This window comes from Misgurnus anguillicaudatus, chromosome 10 (genome assembly GCF_027580225.2).
Source record: "Misgurnus anguillicaudatus chromosome 10, ASM2758022v2, whole genome shotgun sequence".
Taxonomy (NCBI): domain Eukaryota; kingdom Metazoa; phylum Chordata; class Actinopteri; order Cypriniformes; family Cobitidae; genus Misgurnus; species Misgurnus anguillicaudatus.
The window spans coordinates 17,625,460-17,649,252 of NC_073346.2; the positions used below are offsets into that span (position 1 = coordinate 17,625,460).

The window sequence follows — 23,793 nt, forward strand, 5'->3', positions numbered from 1 at the left end:
GTTTTGATAAATACAAATGTTTGTAACCAAACCGTTCGTGGACCCCATTCACTTCTATAGGAAAAACGAATACTATGGAAGTAAATGAGGTTCAGGAACGGTTTGGTTACAAACATTTCTCAAAATATCTTCCTTTGTATTCATCAAAACAACAAAATGTATACAGGTTTGTAACAACATGAGAGTGAGTAAATGATGACAGAATTTTCATTTTTTGGGGTGAACTATCCCTTTAAACTAAGCTGTGCCACACAGTGACATGATGTAATTGAGGTGAGCAGAGAAGGATGACAAGGGAGAGATGGACAGTAGCAGGTGCCAATAATAGAGGGAATCCCGAAAGGGGGGTTGATGTAAGAAAGGTTGATTACATCACTTTTCCCCCAATAGTACACACAGTGACACAAATGTGACACATGGGGACAAATTGTGTCATTCACAACCTTCAACATGGTGGTCTTTACATTCATTATCAGTCTCAAGGTTGTGAAAATGTCTCTTATTCGTGCATATTATTACAATCACAGACACACATGTGCAACAGTACGGCAATGTTCAATCTGTATAAAATGGTCAATCCTACTCCCTGTCTGTCATCTCCTCGTTCCTGTTTTATATCTTAAACTGTTACTTCTTTTGGACTGTTTTGCTATTCCTTTATCTTGTATACCCCTATCTATCCCCCCTCTCTCTCTCACTTGCTTACTCACTCACTGGCTGTGTTTGCCTGACCTGCTGATACAGCAGCACACACCAACCTGTCTGTCAAAGCTACCAAACAGGTGGTGCAGTAATGATCTCCCTTACCCCATGACGCACACACACACACACACACACACACACACACACACACACACACACACACACACACACACACACACACACACACACACACACACACACACACACACACACACACACACACACACACACACACACACACACACACATACATCCCTCTCCCTGTTTCTCGAACACACACATACACGCACACACAAGTATTCCCATGTTTGTGAAATTAAAATGAATTTATTGCATAATGCAATATTTCAAATGATATGTTTCTCTCTGCATACTCGCATGCGCAGAACTATCCAGTACTCAGTTTATTTTTAAAAAGAGTTTAATTTAGACCTCATGTCTAATGTACCCGCTGGCAATATCAGTGTGTTATCATGGCTGTTTTTATATGTATAATTTATACAGCACTTCTGTTCAAACTTAGATTAAGGTTTGATGCAAAGAAAACATTTGCAGCACCCAAAGTCATATTCGATAACATACAGTCTAATAAAAAAGTAAATACAGGTAGAATGCAACCGTGCCTAGGTCTGTACATATTTATTGAAGGTCACCCTTTTGCAAGCTTATCCAGCTACCTATGGGGTCAGTCATGGCCCTGTCACCCCCCAAAAGAGACAGGAAACACCACAAGTTACCCACCCAGTGTTACCCCCAATGAATCCATCAGCAGATGCGCGTGTGTGTGCGCTGTGCTGATTTTAAGGGGGCAGGGTGTCGTGTGCTTTTTTGATAGCCCAAGACTGTTGGCTCAACTCTGGTGTGGGGGTAGAGAGAGAGATAGAGAGAACGAGGTGCGCAGGGTAAATTCTGCGTGGAGAAAAAGAAGAAGAAACACAGGGCCCTTTTCTCCCTAGATTCACCTGTGGACGGGAATGAACAAACAGGCGAAGCAGAAGATAAGGAACAAGCTTGTCACGGTTGTTATCGCGATTTAATGCCTCAAGTTCTGCGCTCGTTCTCCATCTCAACTGCAAGAATTCCTCTCTCTTTCTCTCTCTCTCGCTCCACTTTAATCTCTGTTAAACGCCACTCTGTCAGCTCTCGGGGAAGCTCAGTCTGAATCTGTGAGTATTCCCTTTGCATTCAGTTTGTATAGTTTTTATGTACGAGTATTTATATGTTGCCTTTGAAGTCATATCTGTTTATAAAGATTTACAGTATGGCAGAAGTTTTGAAGACCAATTTATTGCTTGACTAGGTTTACTATAGAAATACAGTTCTGGATAAAGGGATAGTTTAACTGAAAAAAAATCAGTTCCTCAGTTACTCACTTTTATGATATTGCTTTAAACCAATCTGAAAATGCTTTGTCATTTTTAGCCCAGCATTGGGTAACCCAATCTGTAGGATTGTAATTTTAACCTGCTCGGTTGTTTCAATCCAAAATGCTGAGTTGTTTTAACCACTTTGTTGGGTCAAATATAAACATTTTTGGGATAATTTAACCCAACAACTGGGTTCATCCCTATCTGACCCAGTCATGGGTTGAAGATAACCCAGCATTTTTAGAGTGTATACTTAAAACAAGATTACACTGAATGACTGTCAACCACAAATTTTGACCAAGGACCACAAAACCAGTCTAGGGGTTATTATGATAATATACAAGCTGAATAAATATGCCTCCCATTAATGTATGGTTTGTTAGGATAGGACAACATTTGGCCAATATACAACTTTTTGAAAATCTGAGGGTGCAAGAAAATCAAAATATAGAGAAAATCGCCTGTAAATATGTCCAAATGAAGTCCTTTGAAACACATATTACTAACAATAAATAATTTTTGTATATATTTACAGTAGGAAATGTACAAATATCCTGATCTTTAATTAATATCCTAATGATTTTTGGCTATTGCTATACCTTTGCTACTTGTGACTGGTTTTGTGGTCAGGGTCACAATTTACTTACATTGTATCAGATCAACATCAATGAAGAATCAACAATAGTATTTTTCCAAATTCTTCCATAAAGGAAATAACGAAAGGTCATACTGGTTTGGATCGACAATGAAATAATGTACTTTTTTGGGTGAATCAACACCAAAAAGCATCAATCAAAAATGTATCATCTTTTCCTTCTCTCTAAACCTTTTGTTTCTTACTTTGTGAGCCGAATGTAAATTTGTGCAGCACTTCTCATATTATTGCTTCCCTGATAATTCGCTTTGCTGGTTTCCTAACTTTTGCTTTGGATAAAAGTGTTTGTTAAATACCTAAATGTAAATGTAAAGAGTGATGCACAGTAATTGAAATCTGGCATTTGGGAACGTAAAAAGTGATTATTTCTGTAACTCTGTAACCCACACGCATGCGCTCCAGCTGTTCATTTGATCCTCTGCTGGTCAAGTCAAGCATTATTCCCATTACACTGTACAAATGACACATTCCCATTACGCTTAAAAAACACTTCAATTGGTAAAATTTCACTTTAGGAGAAACATCCACTTTTTACAATGTTGTACTTTTAAAGCAACACTAAAGAGTTTTTGCTCTTTGCTCCCCCTACAGGTTAGAAGCGTAATTGTTCATTACCACTGTCGTAAATACTGCAGCATAGCTGGCTCTGATTGGATTGTAGGTCTGCCGTAAAGCAAGTTTTTTGTAGTTTTCACTCGAACTACAGGACCGCGACCCGACGGTTGGAAACTTCTTTAGTGCGGTTTTGGCCAATGGAGGGCTGCAAAGCGAATATGAAAGTGCCTTTCACCCTGTTTCGAGTGGATTAACGACTTAAACTTTTTTGGAAACATTATTTTTAGGTGAAAAAAAACTCTTTGGTGTTGCTTTAAGAAAGGAATATGTTCTGATTCATGATGTAATGTTGTTTATTGTCTCGCTGTGATATAAACAGCATTTAACTTCAGATTTCTCCTCTCTCAGTCAGTCATACGCAATCACTCACAATTTGTACAATTTTGTGCTTTTCCCTTCTTCTTTCAATCCTTATTGTGAATAAGAATGTACAAGTCAGATGCCTCCTATGCCCTGTGTGACTTTTTCCTTTCTGTTTTTAAGGGAGAGGAAGGGTGCAAGAAATCACCCCTAATACCTGCCCTGCAGGAGGAAGCAACATCTTCAAAAGCTCCATCATTTTTCCTCCTCAGATCTCTCCCATTATGACCTTGCTGGCATCTGAGAGGTCGCTGCTCATCCGCAATAAGTTCCGCTCAGGTAAGTGCAGAAGAAAGATCACTGGAATGTAACGGATGTTCTAGGCTGGCTTTGATCGAAAACTTAACAGTGTCGCCATCTGTGAGCTCTAAAATATTGTGTGTGCAGTGTTGGGGAGTAACTAACTAAAACTAGTCACAAAACTAACTCATAATAATAATTTCCAGTAGCAAGCTGCTTTTGTATTTGATATTTGTCATGCTTCCTTGGAAACTGATTGCAAATTGGGCAAGTCGTTGTTTATTTACATAGAAAGTGACCCATGTGGCCAATGCAGTTCAAGTATTGGTTGCATCCAGGGACATTGACCAATGGTGTATTGACCAATAGGACTTTCAAATATTACTTATTGACCTGTCCTTGCGAGGATTCACAATCTCTCATACTTCACTCATATTGTACAAAAGTGACCGGCAGTTCAGGAGATGTTGACAGTGGACAGATTGTCTTTGTTTCTTCCCATCTGTGGTTGGAACCCCTTCAAAAGCAGCGCCTTCTCTTCTTGAGTTTCCTATAAACATCCTGCTGGCAAACTCCTCAGACAAATGTACAGTCACGCTCTTTATAATAGCAAGATTCTCCAGCCAAAACTGCACTGAATGAACGTTTTTTTAACAATTTGGCTAACGTTCAAATAGTAAAACCATTTTTCTGAAACTTGTATCTTTACAAATTGTGGATACTGCATGCAAATTACAAAAAATTGGAGTTGGCTTAAAAGCTTGTTTGTTTAGGACTTTAAGGGTGAGACTGTCTGGAGCCTGATCTCATGGGAATTATTTTATGGGTTGAGTTTATATGAATTTGTATGCAGTGAATTGTACAAATGCGTACAACTATTATTAAAAAACAACCACAATGTCACACTGTAAAAAATACTTTGCTGCATTAAAATTTTTTGTTAAATCAACTAAATCAACAAAGTTAAATACATTTTAAATATTAACAAGTCTTTATCTTTACAGAATAAAACTATACAATAACAGTCTCGTGTAAAGCATTCTGGGAACCAGAAATCATCATCAACCTTTTTCTGTTTTTTGCTTCAGATTTTGTTTCCCAGAATGTTTTGCTTGATGCTGTTTTTTTAGTTTTACTCTGTAAAGACAAAGACTTGTAAATGTTTTATGTTCATTTAACTTTGAACAAAATGTTTCCAGTAAAAAACATAAATTTAAATCTACGGTAAAAAAAACCCGGCAACCCAGCTGCAATTTTTTACAGTGCATATTTCCTAATTAAATTAAGGCCTAATCCCTGTCCGGGAGACTACCCCCTAGTGTTTTAGTCCATATACTGCATTCACTGGGAATATCTAAAATGATTCTGTGAATAATATAATATAAAAGGTGCCATAAAATGTTCTGTTTTTTTCTCAGTGATAGATTCCTAAAAGAACCATTTGTATTACCGTCAAATAATCGCAATAATCTTTTATCCACTACAAGAACCATAATGCAATGGGAAGATTCCTTGAACATTACAGGTTCTTCGTGAAACCACAAAAAGATATTCGAAAACCTCTGTGCAGATAAGAGATCATTATTCAGAATGTGAATCTAAAAGGGTGGCTGTAGAAATAAAGGGTAAAGAGCATTTCAAACATGTCAGAGATGATGTAAAAAAGCATAAATTATGAAAAGGGTACAAAACCATATCCAAGCGTTTGGGGGTCCCACTATTGGTTTAATTATTATGAAGAGGACGTTTTTTCAAACCTCCAAGACTCAGCCTAGAAAAGGTCATCCTTCTACTCTTTCTGTGCAAACAAGAAGTACGCTTAAAGAAGCCATAGAGATACCAACGATCACAGAGTTACAGAGTTTATAGCTGAGAATATGTTCACAGGTTAACCATTACAAAATCTGATTACAATTTTACAGTGTTATAATATATTAATTACAGAGTATAATTCATTAACAACATTGTACTTACAATAGGGTTAGGGTAAGGGTTTGCATTAGGGTTAGTTGCATGTATAACATGTACATTATTCGTTAGTAATTGAAATGACATATTTTTACAAAATGGCACTTTAGTCATTTGATTACTATTTAACAAATTTGACTAATGTATAATTGTAACTAATTTACTCTTATAATAATAATTACATAAAGGCACTGTAAAATAAAATGTCAATAGAAAATCTCTGCATAGAATAGAGGAAAAATACAAAAGGAACACATTAACCGTCTTTAAAAAAAATTAAGATGGACTTTAGAATTAAAGCTCATCACAACTGGTGCACAGTAAAAAATTATATCAAATCAACATTATTTATATATTTTTATGTTATTTTAACTTAACAAATTAAGTTTAACATTTTCAACTTGTTTGTTAATTTCAACATGATAAGTTATGTCAATTTATCACAAGCCAAAACTTAAACTAGTAGGTTGAATTGACTTGCATAATCAAGTTGTTTAAACTTCATGCTGCATTTTTTCCACTTTAAAAAAATGCAGCAGTGCTGCGTGCAATCAATTCAACCTACTATTTTTTAAGTTTTTAACTGAAAATAGTTAAAGCAACACTATGTAGTTTTTTTACCTTTAAATAATGTCTCTAAAATTATTTCAGTGATAGAACAACTTTTAACTGGACAAATTGTACTGCTGCTGCAACCTGAGCAGCCTCCTAGCTGCTACAAGCACACTCTGAAAGTGGCGGTGGAGGGTAGGAAACACAGCCCCGCCCCTTCCCCTGCCTGCAGAAGAGTGTCTGATACCAGGCACGGTTGCGCTTTTTAACCACATGGGGGAGCTGTAAGTCATTTTTACATGGAAACTACATAGTGTTGCTTTAACATAACTTAAAAACAAGTTGAAACACTGTAAAAAAAAAATGCAGCATGAAGTTAAAACAAATTGGTTTTGCAAGTCATTTTAAACTACTATTTTTAGTTTTGGCTTGTGATAAGTTGACATAACTTAAAAAATCAAGTTGAAATATAAAAAAATATATATATGTTGACAAAAATGCATAGCGCTGAATGGCTCTGCAAAATTTTAAAATGGTGACAAACATGCATGGGATCCTACATTCTACAGAAAATTTATTGTTTTTCTAATTGTAAGGTAAATTATTTAATAGTTATTTTTACATTTGAGTCTACTGTAAAAATCTTTGCTGCCTTAATTTTTTTGTTGAATCAACTCAGATTTACAAGTCATGTCAACTTACTATTATTTATCTTGAGATGAGTTGCTACAACTTATAAAATGAAGTTGACTTTTTTCATCTCATCTGTAGTTATAACAACTCATGTCTAGTCAAGATAAATAATAGTAAGTTAATGACTTGAAAATTTAAAGAAGCAAATAATTTTTTTTACAGTGTAGCATTTCTTTGTTTAAACATTTTTAAGCATTATATCTTTGTTTATTGTCAGATAAGACACCAATGTTAAAAAAATAATCAAACTTACAACATGGTAGATACATTTTAATTATAAGATTTATCAATTAAAACCCAGATAAAGTCTTTTTTTTTGGGGGGGGGGGGGGGTAATGCAAAGAACATTCTGTGAAAATATAACCTTGCTATCTGTAATATTGACTAAGTAAAGTCATGTCAAAGTTCGAAATTATGATTGAATTCAAACTTTGATGCTCCTCATAATTAGACTTTAGCCTAGATTTTACAGACAGGGTCACATATGAGAGAATTGGTTCTGGGTTTTAATATTTATTTCCGTGAACGCATTCAGTCCCTCCTTTGATACTGACTTATGAATATTTGTTTAATGCTATAATGGATTGATGTTCTGGTATTCCAAACATCAACAGTTACAGTTGACTGGAAAGTCAGGAACCTTGAACTACCATTATGCATCTATGCAGGGGTGTAGACTTAGGAGTAATAGAGGTGATGAACTCCTCAATAACCAAAATTGCATTTATACTATGATTAATGGAAACATATGTACGATTACACTTCAACCTCCTCCAATGTTCAAACTGAATCTATGCCCTTGCATCTATGACATTATTATGGGGCAATGCACACCAATCATCATTACTTTGAGATGCCCCGGCATGGCATTCATTTAATTTTTAATTTCAGTATTCCAATTTGATTTGGCTTGGTGCCACTCAGCATGTCATTTTCTTCTGGGGTAAAGTCAAAAGAGGAAGAATTTACTTAGTGCAAATGACAGCAAAGGAGGGAGAGAGAGTGAGAGACAGACAGAGAGAGAGAGAGAGAGAGAGAGAGAGAGAGAGAGAGACAGCTGGAAAGGGGGATGGGTAGGGAGACCGAAATAGACATTCAGATGGATAAATAGTTACCCCTTCCTCTCACGTCCACTCTAAGATCTCAAAACTCAGCACAGAGGTGCATTATGGGAAAGCCACCATAGCCACCTGACTCCTCCCACTTCTGACATCGCTGTAAATCAAGTGTTTGTTTATGGTTCTAATTTATGATCATTGAAGGCACAGATTGGTTCGATTTACTTGTAATATAATAGACTTGCAGTCATAAAAGCTATTCGATCCACACAAGACACGTTATATTCTTCAGTGTGAGAGAGAGAGTTTTCTCAAATGCAAAGTGTATTTAAAATGAGCAGTATAAATCAGGAGCTCAGATGCAAAAGTGTCAAAAATGAGAATGATATTAACCGAATGCTCTCAGCATTATATGTTCGTCAAATTCCTTCGCCACATTGTGCAAGGAAGATAAATTTAAAGAGTTAGGTTCCAAAACGCAGTAAATCCATTTTGACTAATTTGGGTAAAAATGTGTTTTCTATACGAAGAAAATGACAAGATGAAAACCCCTATTTTCTGTTACAAACTTTCACATAGCATCTTTAGGTTATAATAACATAAAAAAAATTGAATCCATAATTTGATTTTCAAAGGTTTTTTATAAGTAAATAAACTGTCTGCACACTTGAATCAGCATTCAAGTGTGCAGACAGTTTATTAATTTATTTCTTGAGATTTTCAGTCTTGTTTGTCTGGCACCTTGGTGATTGTGAGTGCGGTGTAACTCCTTCAAAAGATTTTTTTATAAAAACAGATTTTTTTCCCCAAAATGCTATAAATCTATTGAATCAATATAAAAGTTATTTTTAAGTAACAAAGTAAGATCTACATATGACAGCCTCTGAACTTGGTCAATACTAATAATAATACCATACAGGCATTGGACCAAAAATACATCAGTCATCGCTCCAAAAATGAATTCAACAGGTCATCTTGTTGATGCTATAAATTAATTACAACAACAACAACAACGAGAAAAGAAAATGTCATCATGAACAAGAACATGAAGAACAACATCACATTAGATCACAGAATGTCCAAAATGACATTCCCTTACATTTAACTTTCAAATGTGCATTCATCTTTGCCATGTTATATTCATTTAGTTGAACAGTGGTATACACTGATTAAAAAAATTAACATTAATGGCATTAATCAAAACACTTACTTTGTCATATTAAGAACACTGTCATTGCTGCTGTCATCCTTGGGACGTCGTCGCTGAACTTTTTTGACAGCAATCAGATGTTAAATGTTTGGTCCTGATTGATATTCGTTGACTTGGCGTAAAATAATGGAAAATTTTTATAAGATCCCCTGGAGTCAATGTGTTAGCATGACAGAAGCTTGATGCTGTCAGGAGAACAAGCAACTGCCGGCATTTTGCCGTCGCCCGAGTGCCTCTGATGTAAATTATTAGATTTTGATGGTTTACGCTTCTTTCCCGCCACAGAAAACCAACACGGGTGTATTAATGCCATCAAAGTGTTATTTTGTTTTTGTTTGTTTGTTTGTTTGTTGATCACAAAGTACAAATTAGATGAGGAAATGTATTCAAAGCGCTGCCATTATTGTTTACAACGCGTGGAATGGTGCGCTGTGATTTGTTGAGTGGATTTATTGCATTCTACAGAGAATGAAGTCTGGTGTTTGTCACAGTTTGGAAAAAAGGGAGAAAAATGACAGAATAACATAGCGGATATCAAATTTCGCATAAAATGAAGAATTTACTTTTTAAAACTGACCAGATGCAATACTGATTTTGCCGTAACTAATTTTTTTTTAAATGGCGTTTATCGGGTTTTGTAACCAAACTCTTCATTTGATTAATAGCAGTGCGCGAAGCGACCGTGGGTCACATTCAAACTTGTGTCCCTTGTAAGTACTTGGACCTGGGTACAACCCCAATGTGGCAATGACATGGATCACATCGCCCCCTAATGTGTGGTTCAGTTTCTTCATTTTTACATTCTGACTTTCATAATTTTTAGTTGCATCTTTGATGATTTTGCAACTGTTTACTATGTGATGTCTAACGATGTGCTTATTTTTTTTGGAGTGACGGTTTTTGCCAAAAAAGCAGCTGAATTTTTTAAATAGCAATCAAATGACTAAAGTGTAATTTTGTAAAAATAAGTCATATTAATTACTGCCTACACTGAAAAAAAAATTATTCATTGAATTTAATCAATTTTTTTAAGGAAAGTGGCTGCAAACAATTTATTTAAGCTACATTTAAACAAAAGTTTTATATTTTATTTTACTTTACTAATCTTTTTTGTTTAAATGTAGCTTAAAGGCGGAGTCCACGATGTTTGAAAAACGCGTTGGAAAAGGAGACGGGCCGACTACCAAAACACACTTATAGCCAATCAAATCAAATCAAGTGCCGGTTTGCGTTTGTGTGGGGCGGGTCTATCAACGGAGGGTCCGGATTCTATTGGGGTGGGGGCGTGTTTGTTTAGGTGATTTCAAATATCAACATTGGCTTTCAAACATCATGGACTCCGCCTTTAAATAAATTAAATGCAACCACTTACCTTAAAAAAATTAATTAAAGTCAATAAATATTTTTTTCAGTGTAATTAACTTTTAATTGCCATTAAAGTGAACTAAACATTTCATTTACAAGAAAACATGTCAGACGCTTAGAGGGTTTTGCATTTGAACTCCTCAAATGTTGGTATATTTATTATACTGTATTAATTTTTTCAGTTCTGCAGTTGAGAATTCAGAATCGCAGACAGCAAAATGAACTCAATGCAGAGTCTGGTAAGTATTTATGAATTCAGATCATTGCGCTTGGCCATAGGAAGTTTTCATGAAAATTCTCCCCTATGGGGCTTTTTTCAGTCACACTTTTAAAATATTTGGACTGCTCTCTTATATCATTTTATTTCTGAATTACCATTTTATTACAGCTGCCACTATGCATTTATATTTTGGTCCATTTTCTCTCTCTCTCTCTCTCTCTCTCTCTCTCTCTCTCTCTCTCTCTCTCTCTCTCTCTCTCTCTCTTCCCTCTGTAGGCACAAAGACTTCTGTCCCTGATAAAGTTGGGGAGAAGAACGTCAACAATGGAACGGTGAGATAGTAATTACCTCTGTGTAGATGAAAGTTTTAAATGAAAATAAGCTAAACTTCATTTGAAACAATTGCTTCACTCCAGTAACAATATTTTCTCTGTAACATTTTATATGAAAATGTGTTGTTTAAAAAACAGATTGATGTAAAAGATGGTGCTGGTGTAGATAATGAACAAAATGGAAACATTGTTTGATAATTGACACAGGTTGCTCTTTAACCTCTTTAGCATAATGTAATGTTTGCAATTACATGTCTAGTTACTGTTGCAAACTATTAGTATTAGCCGTGAAACACTGTTAGCACAGTTCATTATGTTTGTAGTAAGACAGTAAACAGCAGCTGGTTCAGGATAATTACTGTCAGGATGAAAAACTCTGTGGTGGAATCTCAGAGGTTTATTGGGACCGTCAGTATACAAAAGCATAGTGTTAGTTTCATATGAGTTGAAAGTATTTGTTGACATGGTGGATGGTACTGATTTCCCTGATTTTCCTAATACAGCATAAGACAGATGATGGCACCGCTCAGAAGTCACCCCCTAGTGGCATGACAGCTCAATCTGTACCAGGTGATACATCAATCACAGCCATTGAGCTCATATTTCCTGACCTTCAGTTATCAAAGACTATCCCAATACCTGTATTAAACAAAGCCGTAACCTTAAAGCTGAAATGAATGGCTTTCCATTAGCCGTTCATGCATCCATTGCTCCCCATACATCAGACACTCTTTTATAGTTTGCAAGTCATTCAGCTAAAGGACCTTCACTACTGCACATATTATCTGAAGGCCTCCAAATGTCTGAATTCGATTACCTAACAATAAATTCTTTTGTGAGAAAAATGTCCATACTGGCTTTAATGTCTATCTTAAAACTATTCCTCATTTCTGCTCTCTTGTTATAAAACAGAACAATTGATTTTCCATTCACACTCCACACCGTTTTCTTTCACTATTCATTTAATTCTCTCTCTCTCTATGTCTCTTTTTATGTCTCTTTCTCACACAGACAGGGGTTATGGTGGTGCTCACAAGCAGAAGAAGGCTCGACTGGCTGAGGACCTGAGTGAAAAAATCCAGAGACGGCCTGGACCACTTGAACTCCTGCAGAGGCATATTTTGCCTCTAGAGAACAGTGAGTTACTTAAAATAACTTAAAAGATGCCCAACATAACCTTAGTCCTCCTTATTATACATAGACAAAACATTCCATAACTAAAACACACAGGCCGACTTGAAGGGATAGTTAACCCCCCAAAAAAAACATTTACTCACCCCAAACCTGTATTAGTTTATACTTCTGTTGAACACAAAAGAAGATATTTTTATAAATGATGGTAACCACATAGCTGACGGTATCCATTGACTTTTATAGTGGGAAAAACAAATGCTATGAAAGTCAGTGGATACCGTCAACTGTATGTTTACCATCATTTATCAAAATATGTTATTTTGTGTTTAATAGAAGAAAGAAACTCAAGAGGATGAGTAAATGATTTATAGGAACCATCTAATCCTATGACTTACCGTTGTATCAACTCCCTTATTCAACTTAAAGTGTTCAACGTAGATTTTGCATAAAATATTTGCACATTTATGAAATATGTGCACTACCATATCTGCTCACTATATCTATGTACAAACATGGAGATGCACATACTGTAAATTTAGTGTTTTTCTTATTTTCATCTGTAAATGACACCTGTTTGCTATATTTATTTCTATATTCTATACTCTACTGCCTTAATTTTTTGGTTGAATCAACTCAGATTTACAAGTAATTTCAACTTACTATCTTGACAAAAGATGAGTTGTAATCACTTTTTTCAACTATAGGCTATTTTATAAGTTATAACAACTCATCTCTAGTCAAGATAATTGATAGTAAGTTGAAATGACTTGTAAATCTGAGTGGATTCAACAGAATTTGGTGGAAGCACAAAGAATCACTTTAACCTGTTTTTATTTATGTACATGACAATAAAGAATTTGACCTAATTACATTCACATTATAATATTGTATCAATAAATACATTGCTAAATGTAAAGTATTCTTTAATAAGCTGTTTAAATGTCTTTAATAAACTATTTAAATAGACAGCTATTTATACATCTGTCTGATACTTAGACATATTTAGAAGGGTGTTGGATTTTTTTTTACATAAAGTAATATTACATAATATTAATCCCTTTAAGGTATCCATTACAGACAGTGTAAAATACTTACATTATGCTATATTGAAAAAATGACAATTTTTTTTTGGCCACAATGCCACAATTAGATTTGTTGCTTTTGCAATGTTATAGTGATCATATATTATTATTTCTCAGTCTCTTTATTAGAATACATCCAGAAAATAAAGGAAATGTGTATGTAGTATTAAAAACTGTATAAAAATGTAAACTGTTGTGTCAAGTTTTTAGGGTAAACTTTCCTTCCACTTGAGCAATAGCAGGAAACTGCAGGATCTCTTAAACCTAAATTAAATTAAATCCTAATTTTAAAGAAACTAGTCTTTTTACTTTATTCTGCTCAAAAACTCTCAAGATGTGTTTAGTGGCAAGAGAGGTCACACTAGACACCGACGATGCCTAAAGAAGACATTTAGTCCTAAAAAAATTATTTTAATTTTTTGTACATATTTCTTATATTAAAATTATAAACAAATAAATAAAATAGATTGAAAAATAAATATGGATGGACATTAAAACTTCTAAAAAAACAAGTCTGGTGGTGGTGGCCTAAGACTTTTGCAAAGTACTGTATATTATACCCAGAATGTTTGCAGATTGTTCACACAGTTGTCTTCCCTTTTCCTCAGCTCCTTCACTGCCATCAGACGTCTTTGAAGATGACAACTGCTCTTCATCCTCTGCATCTCCCGAGCAACTCGGGATGCACCAATCACCTGGCTTCTCATCATCACCTGAGCTAGCAGGTGACCAGTCACTGAGTGATATGTCACCTGTTGCTACGCCCATCAGCCCAAACAATGTACAGGTAAAAATGTTAGAAGAGGCAAAATTACAGTATTAGTATCGGACTATGGTCAGTAACATAGTACATAGCAGTTCCATATATCCTCTTTTTTTAATTAAAGCTGTATAATTCTTTTGAAGGTAAAGTACTATCTCCTATACCAATGTTTAAATGCATTGACCACTAAGCCATTTTTAACTAGTTGAACTGGGCACCTCGACCAGACTGAAAATGTTGGGGAAACATGTTTGAAAACAGACATCAACTCAAATCAGATAGAATGTAATTATTTAGTTTTACGGAAAACTATATTGACCACAGTTTCACCACTGTCAACCCATATTTTTAAAGCAGTGCAGGTTGGCGTTGCTCCCGGCAACCGAGTGCATCAGCCAGCCAATGACCATGTCTGTAACAGGGTCAAACTCTATATCAACAACCGGGAAACCCAAAGGGATGTACATGCCCTCTCAGACTCCACCACTGCTGCCAAAGGTACACAATCACACAGAGATTAAAAAATAATCATTTTTTTTACTCCAAACTCCATCTCAGCCTATTTCTCTCATCCACTCCAAGTTGTATTTCTTACATTTTCTCTTTGTATACCTCCAAGACAGCACAACCTCCAGCTCCACCATCTCATTCCATTCTGGGTGGGTCCTTAACCTCATCCCGCCCACCACGCCCACGAAAGCCTCGTGATTCAAAACCCAAAATGAGAAAGCTGAAATACCATCAGTACATTCCCCCAGATCAAAGGGGTGGGACTGGGGGCGGAGCTGGGAACACTTCACAAAAGAGTAACAACAGTCAAACTCTGCCCACAGATGCTTCTCATTCCCACCTCCTGCAGCAACAGCAGGTCTTATTACAACTACAAATCCTTAACCACCAACAACAACTTACTGTGACAAACAGGTAAAGGACCCATAAGAAAAAAATAACATTGTGAAAGCGATACAGTAAATACTGTCTGCATATTATATTTCATGTGTGTACTTTTAAATGCAAATGAGCTACTGCTTTTGGTTAAAATAGATCTGATTCCTGTCAATACAGTCTGGGACAATTGTATCTTTAGCCGCAACAGTGCTAACAAACACATTTAGAAAAGCTTTTGGGTAAAATTAACCAGTCAGCCAGTGGCTGTGGGCGGGGCTTTATCAGTGTGACCTCACATTAACAAGAGAATCAAAACAGCATGTCTAATGAGACTGATCTGGTTTAATGGGAATTAAGTAGTAGGAGTAGGTGGATTTTTTTCATTGTTGGGTTGTTGTGTTTACCTCGAGGGACAACCTTCCGATCTCTCATATGAAGCCAAAACGAAAGTGACTTAAACCGCAGTTCATTGACTGGCCGCTAGAGGCTGGCTCCAAAAGGGAGTCAATTCCCATAGACTCCCATGTTAAAATGCCCATCTTTAGAAAATAATGTTTACAGCCTGGGACAAAAATTGTTTTTGGTCTGTATAGCTAATTTTGCCCTTCATGACAACTGTGGGAGGTGAATTTTTTTGCAACTCATTTGTTTAAATTATATTAAGCCTTAAAGTTTTGCATAATTAAGGGCGTGGCCACTTGAGTGACGGTTTAGCTGCCACTGCTGTCACTAGAGTCGAGCTAAAAGGGCGTGGTTTCAGCAACCAGCCACCTCAGCTTCACCCAGGTCCCGCCTCTTTACCCGTTTTCGGATATCCGCGAGTGATGAAAAATGTCTCACACATAGTCTGATCTGGAAATATTTATACAAATCTATTTTACACCGTCAAAAAATAGTGAGAACCAAGTGAAGCTTTCTGGAACCACACCTCAAAGCTCTCCTCAGCCTGGAACACCATCAACAAACCCCTCCACCCCTAATACAAGTCCCATCCACCAGGCAGAGTTACTCCCGTCAAACCTTGACGACCTAACTGTAAGAACCTTATAACTGATCAAATAAGTCTTTATTAATGATACAAACAAGCTTTGTATAGAAAATGTAATACATTTAGTTTTGCGTTGTCCTCAGGTGTCAGTGCTCCGTCAACAGTTGCGCAAACGTGGACTTCCAGTGTCTGGCACCAAACCTGCGCTTCTGGAAAGACTCCGCCCTTTCCAGATGCCCCACCCCCAATTAACTCCTGCGCCAGTTTGTCAGCTTGGGGTCACACTAGAACCCTCTCACCCTGCCAGCCTCAACGCTATTCCCAACAGTGTGGACACCTCAGCTAACCCGACTCAGATGTACATCCATCCCTCGGGTTTAGCAGAACAAAGCTTGGCTGGAGATGGTTACCTCACTTCATCTTCTGCTGGCTCCAGTCCCAGCTTACATACATCGTCCCCTCTAGTGCCATCAGGTGCAACGTGGAGGCCATGCCAGGATGTAGAGGAGCTTAATGTGGAGCTAGAAATGAGGGAGAGGATGAGAAGCAGACCAAGAGAAGGAGTAAATGACACTCAGCTATGTAGGCTACTTTACAGATTCCTGACTATTGAGATGGGGATCAGGAACCTTGTTAAAATCTACATTGGTATAATACCCTATTGAATAAACACCTTTAGACTTAATGTAGTGTGGCTTATGCTGGTTTAGTGTGGTCTAGCTAGTTTTAATGAAGGTGGTTGAAGAAGGAAAGCATGCAACCAAAACTCAACTTATGTTGGCTAGCAGAAATGCTGTAATAGGAATCGCTTGGCAGGAGTATCTGCAATTAGTTTTTAATGCCAACTGTCATGCAATACACTGCATAACAATTGCATGAGCCTCTCAAGTATCTAATCTACTGTTTGATTCCTTCTCCAGCTGTGTGGAGGTTCCCTGCATCCATTCCTGCAACAGGACCCTGGATGCACCAGAGGAAAACCAGACACATGTGGACAGGAATCGCTCCTTAAGTACTGCATTGGTGATGGGAAGGTACAGTACACACTACTAAGGCTGTATAATTTGGGACAAACCGGTACTCCTGCAGTACTGTAGCACAATGGGTTGTGGGAAAGTTTAACCCAAAAAGCATGCATACTGTCGAACTTATAGCGTTCCTCTTGTTTATTCCTAATATTAGGTGAACTGCTGTCAGCTTTGCGATGCGATTGGTCAAGATTTTGATTTGCCCATGCAAATCACAGCTAGTCCAGCACAGGCCTCTCCGACTGTTCGTAGTTTAGAGGAGGAGCTACAGGAGGCTATTCAGAGAGTGCAGGTGAGTCCATTTATGTCTGTGTGCTAACAAGTATTAAATGCTCTTGTAGTTCATGGTAAGGTATTGCAATACTGTAGCAATGCAAAGGTCATGGGTTTGATTCTCTGAAAAACACACATACCAATGAATAATGTATAGCTTGAATGAACTGTAAGTCACTTTGGATAAAAGCGTCTGCCAAATGCATAAATGTGTAACAATTAGTACGCGACTATTGACGTATTGATTACTGTCCTGGGTGTTTGACTTTCTGTCAACCATTTCTTTTGCCATGCAAGATGGACCCTACTCAATCCATAGATGACATTCTGGAGGAGACTATTGGTTGCTCAGGTAAGCATGTCTGTACATGAACATACTGATGCTACGTACACACCAAACGCGGGGCATCACGTTACTTGCTCTAGATTACTCACAGGAGTTAAAGGAATAGTCTACTCATTTTCAATATTAAAATATGTTATTACCTTAACTAAGAATTGTTGATACATCCCTCTATCATCTGTGTGCGTGCACGTAAGCGCTGGAGCGCGCTGCGACGCTTCGATAGCATTTAGCTTAGCCCCATTCATTCAATGGTACCATTTAGAGATAAAGTTAGAAGTGACAAAATACATCAACGTTTTTCCTATTTAAGACGAGTAGTTATACGAGCAAGTTTGGTGGTACAAAATAAAACGTAGCGCTTTTCTAAGCGGATTTAAAAGAGGAACTATATTTTATGGCGTAATAGCACTTTTGGGAGTACTTCGACTCGCCTGAAAAGTCCGCTCCCCTTCTTACTCTCATAATGGGTGAGGGAGTGTGTTACTGCGCCGAGTCGAAGTACTCCCAAAAGTGCTATTACGCCATAAAATATAGTTCCTCTTTTAAATCCGCTTAGAAAAGCACTACGTTTTATTTTGTACCACCAAACTTGCTCGTATAACTACTCGTCTTAAATAGGAAAAACGTTGATGTGTTTGGTCACTTCTAACTTTATCTCTTAATGGTACAATTGAATGAATGGGGCTAAGCTAAATGCTATCGAAGCGTTGCAGCACGCTCCAGCGCTTACGTGCACGCACAGAGATGATAGAGGGATGTATCAACTTCATGATGTATCAATTGATATCAACTATCAATTCTTAGTTAAGGTAATAACATATTTTAATATTGAAAATGAGTAGACTATTCCTTTAACTTCTTTCATGCAAATTTTTCGCTCGAGATGAATATTTTCAACGTGGGCAAAGATACGTTTGAGATGAATAGTGCATTTGCATCGCCCTGCGCGAGGACGCATCTGATCGCGTCTTTGCATTGACTTGTAGTCTACTCGCGCAAATCGTTGAACTCGCGTTTGGTGTGTATGCCCTATGATATGCTGATCATATAGGTTACATATACATTTCAAAGCCAAATTTCATCTTCTTCTCTTTCAGATAACACTTCTCTCATCACAGATCTCCAATCAGCCACTACAGTCCTGTCGGGCTCCTCCCCCACCCCACACCTTGACCAGTCACAGTCCACCAAGCGCCAGAAAGACGACAACTTTCTGTCCTCTCCGCTGTGCTCCTCGCTTCTTCTGGAGCTTCCTCCTTCACCTAACAACGCATCACCCGTTGGTTCAACCCCAGCTCCTCTCCCTCCTCCTCCAATATGCACCACACCACCATCCAACTCACTGTCCAGGAAAAGAAGGTCAGAGGTTCCTGCTTTTGACCCTGCCGATTGGCTGGAGTCTTTGACTTCTGGCCTACACCCTCTCACACCTCCTGCCGCCCCATTTCTTGAGAGCGACTTCGGGCTTGACTCAGATCTGAACGTCAACAGAGTCCTCGACTTGATGGTGGAGCAGTGGTGAGGAAAGGGCTAAGTGTGTGTCTGTATGTGCGTGTGTCTAATTGGATGCATGATTGGAAATTAACCACCTTTCAGATTACGTACCCAGGAGAGGGGACCCCTCACCCTCTCGTTCCTTCTTCCATTTTTGCATCCATCCATCTCTGTCAACTGATGTGACCAAACAGACCTGACTAGTGTTGACTGCGAAGCTCTTCTCCACGCAACGTCGAGAGAAAGAGATGAGGGAAAAATGGAAATATATAGAGAGAGATGGTTTGGTACCTTGTTCAGAAAGATCTGCGAATCTTTGAGCATGTGCACATACACCACACCCTCACTACAACTTGTATTGTTTTTAAAAAAAGATAAAATAAATATAAAAATAAATATATTATGCAAAAAAATCAGGTTTTCCCGTTGGTTTGCCTCTTGCCGTATTGCCAGACAAAGTGTCGGCATATGGTAACTGTGTGGAGCACCGGGAACTTCAAAACAATCGTTGTGTGTTCGTGCAGGGAAGTGTATGCGCTCCCTGTGTGTGTGACTATGCTTCTGCTGGCTGCTTTAACTGTGTGTGTGTTCGTGTTGGCATATTTGCCAGCATATTCTGTATAGATAATTTCAATGCACCATAAATCAGGTGCCTAAAGCACCCAAATGCACTTGTTTCTGTTTATACTGGTGTACATTTTTTTTGTCCATTTCTCGCAATGTTACACAATTTTAATATCAAGTGATATTCAGCTTGTCTGAAGTACTGTGTCATGGTGCTGATGAGGGTAACTAAAAAGCTTCGACTCAGTAATAAACCCTCTAAAACATCTGAGGGCCGAATAACCCTTACTACCTATAGGAACCAATGTAGTGTAAAACAGTGCTGGTCTAAGGTCAGCGGCAAATGTAATTATGTTAGAAAATGTAAACAATTTTGACCAGACGTATCTATCCAAATGATGTGTACAAGGAGTGATCCTTCAATCTTTACTGCTTAAAGTTTTTTTTTCATGGGACCCATGCAACATACCATTGCTGTTTACAGAGTTTGACCTTTGCTGTTTGACCTTTCGTCTGCCCATTGTCTTTATGTACTACTCTTGACAACAAAGTACATTACTCAGTGTAATATGCTTCCAAGAAAGGTCACAGTGATTCAACAAATGTCCAGAAAGTTATGAAAATGTGAGCTTTATATTCTGTCTCAGTCTTATATGTTAATGTATGAATAGGGCAATATGTTTGATAATCAAAGATATTGTTCCGAGTTTAGTATGCAGACAAGTGTTGGAGAATCGCAGCATTTGTGCAGCTGGACTTAAGTCCGTACAAGGTTTTGTTCCTGTAACCCAAAAACACACACAACTGTTGCTTTAAAGCCACATGTTGTGCTTAAGTTTAATAAATGACCAACCAATCAAAAGGCAAACCATTTAATATATTCAATGATATACAGTATTTAATTAATAATTTATTGTAATTGTGTCAACGATCTACATTTAAACTGTATTGTAAACGTAAAATTTTAAAATTAAAGTCTTAATTGATTTTCCCATCTATGGTTTTCATTGTCTTTTTTTAGTTTTTACAATGCAACTGTGAAAGTATTTAAATTCATCATGAAATAAAAAAGATGTCGAGGTGGTAAGCTTTTAACTTACTCGAAATGTCTCTTATAGGCCACCTTACGTTGAATAAAGCCCGACAAGAAAGTCTCTTTAATACCCAGTTTATTTAGAAGTCTATTCTCTGCAGTAACCAGGAGCATGAGCTGAAAAATGACATTCCTTTAAAATTCTGTTATTTAATTTCCAATAAAATCTATATTTGTAAATAGTTGGTACTTAGGAAAACAATCAGGCTCCAACTGTCAGGATATGGGGAACACAAAACACGAACCCAAATGCGGACGTATACAAAAAGGGATTTATTATAAAACAGGGGAAAAAACAGGAAAACAAAACCCACGAGGGGGCAAAACAAGACTGGGAAAACACGACACTAAACTAACACTAAACTTTAACAACACTAACAATAAACTCTTTAACAGATTTAAACAGATCAAGACAAAGAACATCAAAAACTTACAGGAACCGACAAGGCATGAAACAGGGCATGAAACAAGACGAACGTGCACCGGACAACAAACACAAGGACTCTTAAATAGGGAGAAAGTAAATTACATACAGCTGGAAATAATTACAAGTAAGGGATCGGGGAAAAAGTGACGAGACCCGGGAAATGCGTGGTCAGAATAAACCAATACTACAACCACACATTTCCCACATAGAACATATGTACTGTCAGAACCCTGCCATGCTAAACTAGATTAAAATGCCAACAGGATCCGGCAGGATTCTGACAGTACGCCCCCCCTCCAAAAGGCGGCTACTAGACGCCTTCGAAGGGGAACACTAAACATGGGACAAGACGGACTGCATACACGACATGAACCAAGAAAACATAACAAATAACATTAGGGGCAAACAAGACATAACAATGACTGGATTGGGATGGGACAATAAAAATAATAAACAAGGGAGGGGGGGTGGGGGAACACAAAAGTTCATAGGGGGTGGTCTAGGGTGGGAGAGTGGGGTTAGAGTCTGGGTGGACTTCGGGAGAGTCCCGGGATGTTCATGGCCAAAAATGGCAAAATCTGGCTGGGGTGGCGCTGGCTGCGCCCACGGCTGGGGTTGCGCTGACTGCGCCCACGGCTGGGGTTGCGCTGGCTGCGCACAAGGCTGAGGTTGCGCTGGCTGCGCACAAGGCTGGAGTGGCGCTGACTGCGCACACGGCTGGGGTTGCGCTGACTGCGCACATGGCTGGAGTTGCGCTGACGTCTGAGTATACGCCTCAGTGCGCTCTGGCGGCTTGGTCGACGGCTCTGGGCGCTCTGGCGGTCGCGTCGACGGCTCTGGGCGCTCTGGCGGCTGCGTCGGCGGCTCTGCGCGCTCTGGCGGCTGCGTCGGCGGCTCTGCGCGCTCTGGCGGCTGCGTCGGCGGCTCTGCGCGCTCTGGCGGCTGCGTCGGCGGCTCTGCGCGCTCTGGCGGCTGCGTCGGCGGCTCTGCGCGCTCTGGCGGCTGCGTCGGCGGCTCTGCGCGCTCTGGTGGCTGCGTCGGCGGCTCTGCGCGCTCTGGCGGCTCTGGGCGTTCTGGTGGCTGAATAATCTCCCCCTTCCTCCTGTTCTTCCTTCGAGGTCGCGGAGCAGATAGAGGGTGTGATGGAGCTCTTAAGTCGGAGGAAGACCCCCCGGACGACGACTCCCAGGAGATCCTCCTCTCACGCTTCCCTCGAAGGGACAGAGGTGGGGAGCGGCTCTCTGGAGCCGGAGGAGAGAGTTCAGGGTCGCCGAACCCCCACATCCCAACGGTCCTTCCCTCCCGGATGGGCGGGAGTCGATGGGGTTCGGCGGTTCGGGTCGGGTTCCACCTGACGGTGGCTACGGGTCCGCATACGAGCGGGTCATAAGACTCGTAACCCAACTCGTATGCGGGGCGACAACCCTTTCCCCGTCTCGCCAGGCGAGTACCGGTGTACATGTCCGCTGGGTTCTTTTCTGGCACGTTCGTTCTGTCAGGATATGGGGAACACAAAACACGAACCCAAATGCGGACGTATACAAAAAGGGATTTATTATAAAACAGGGGAAAAAACAGGAAAACAAAACCCACGAGGGGGCAAAACAAGACTGGGAAAACACGACACTAAACTAACACTAAACTTTAACAACACTAACAATAAACTCTTTAACAGATTTAAACAGATCAAGACAAAGAACATCAAAAACTTACAGGAACCGACAAGGCATGAAACAGGGCATGAAACAAGACGAACGTGCACCGGACAACAAACACAAGGACTCTTAAATAGGGAGAAAGTAAATTACATACAGCTGGAAATAATTACAAGTAAGGGATCGGGGAAAAAGTGACGAGACCCGGGAAATGCGTGGTCAGAATAAACCAATACTACAACCACACATTTCCCACATAGAACATATGTACTGTCAGAACCCTGCCATGCTAAACTAGATTAAAATGCCAACAGGATCCGGCAGGATTCTGACAGTACGCCCCCCTCCAAAAGGCGGCTACTAGACGCCTTCGAAGGGGAACACTAAACATGGGACAAGACGGACTGCATACACGACATGAACCAAGAAAACATAACAAATAACATTAGGGGCAAACAAGACATAACAATGACTGGATTGGGATGGGACAATAAAAATAATAAACAAGGGAGGGGGGGTGGGGGAACACAAAAGTTCATAGGGGGTGGTCTAGGGTGGGAGAGTGGGGTTAGAGTCTGGGTGGACTTCGGGAGAGTCCCGGGATGTTCATGGCCAAAAATGGCAAAATCTGGCTGGGGTGGCGCTGGCTGCGCCCACGGCTGGGGTTGCGCTGACTGCGCCCACGGCTGGGGTTGCGCTGGCTGCGCGCACGGCTGGGGTT

General features: G+C 39.0%; 2 protein-coding genes across 4 annotated transcripts; one reads left to right on the forward strand and one right to left on the reverse strand.

Annotated features, from left to right (window-relative positions):
* Window positions 1–1,536: 1,536 nt before the first annotated feature.
* Window positions 1,537–20,891, forward strand: LOC129447853 (myocardin). 3 transcript variants are annotated; one of them, XM_073872002.1, is made up of 15 exons: window positions 1,537–1,868; window positions 3,823–3,978; window positions 10,968–11,024; window positions 11,282–11,337; window positions 11,841–11,907; window positions 12,349–12,474; window positions 14,162–14,340; window positions 14,674–14,814; window positions 14,936–15,240; window positions 16,101–16,239; window positions 16,336–16,767; window positions 17,110–17,226; window positions 17,375–17,512; window positions 17,791–17,845; window positions 18,937–20,891. In XM_073872002.1, the coding sequence occupies exons 2-15, from the start codon at window positions 3,924–3,926 to the stop codon at window positions 19,359–19,361; spliced, it is 2,292 nt and encodes a 763-aa protein (XP_073728103.1). In that variant the 5' UTR covers window positions 1,537–1,868; window positions 3,823–3,923; the 3' UTR covers window positions 19,362–20,891. The 3 variants fall into 3 exon arrangements, with proteins under 3 accessions (XP_073728103.1, XP_073728102.1, XP_073728101.1); XM_073872001.1 differs by having other exon boundaries at window positions 1,538–1,868; window positions 14,671–14,814; window positions 16,336–16,773; window positions 17,116–17,226; XM_073872000.1 differs by having other exon boundaries at window positions 1,538–1,868; window positions 14,671–14,814.
* An 836-nt stretch (window positions 20,892–21,727) lies between these two features.
* LOC141367376 (uncharacterized) lies at window positions 21,728–23,581 on the reverse strand. The gene is made up of 2 exons (XM_073872716.1): window positions 21,873–23,581; window positions 21,728–21,771 (listed from the first exon to the last, which is right to left on the reverse strand). Exons 1-2 carry the CDS (start codon window positions 22,876–22,878, stop codon window positions 21,728–21,730), a joined length of 1,050 nt encoding a protein of 349 aa, XP_073728817.1. The 5' UTR covers window positions 22,879–23,581.
* Window positions 23,582–23,793: the final 212 nt, after the last annotated feature.

Bases quoted from the DNA above. Each gene is read 5' to 3' on its own strand.
- LOC129447853 (XM_073872001.1), top strand. From the start codon at position 3,924: ATGACCTTGCTGGCATCTGAGAGGTCGCTGCTCATCCGCAATAAGTTC. The intron at 11,025-11,281 runs GTAAGTATTTAT...TTCCCTCTGTAG, and splicing joins TGAACTCAATGCAGAGTCTG to GCACAAAGACTTCTGTCCCT. The intron at 14,341-14,670 runs GTAAAAATGTTA...ATATTTTTAAAG, and splicing joins TCAGCCCAAACAATGTACAG to CAGTGCAGGTTGGCGTTGCT.
- LOC141367376 (XM_073872716.1), bottom strand. From the start codon at position 22,878: ATGTACACCGGTACTCGCCTGGCGAGACGGGGAAAGGGTTGTCGCCCC. The intron at 21,772-21,872 runs GTTTATTATTTT...TCGTGTATGCAG, and splicing joins TCCCCCACCCCCCCTCCCTT to TCCGTCTTGTCCCATGTTTA.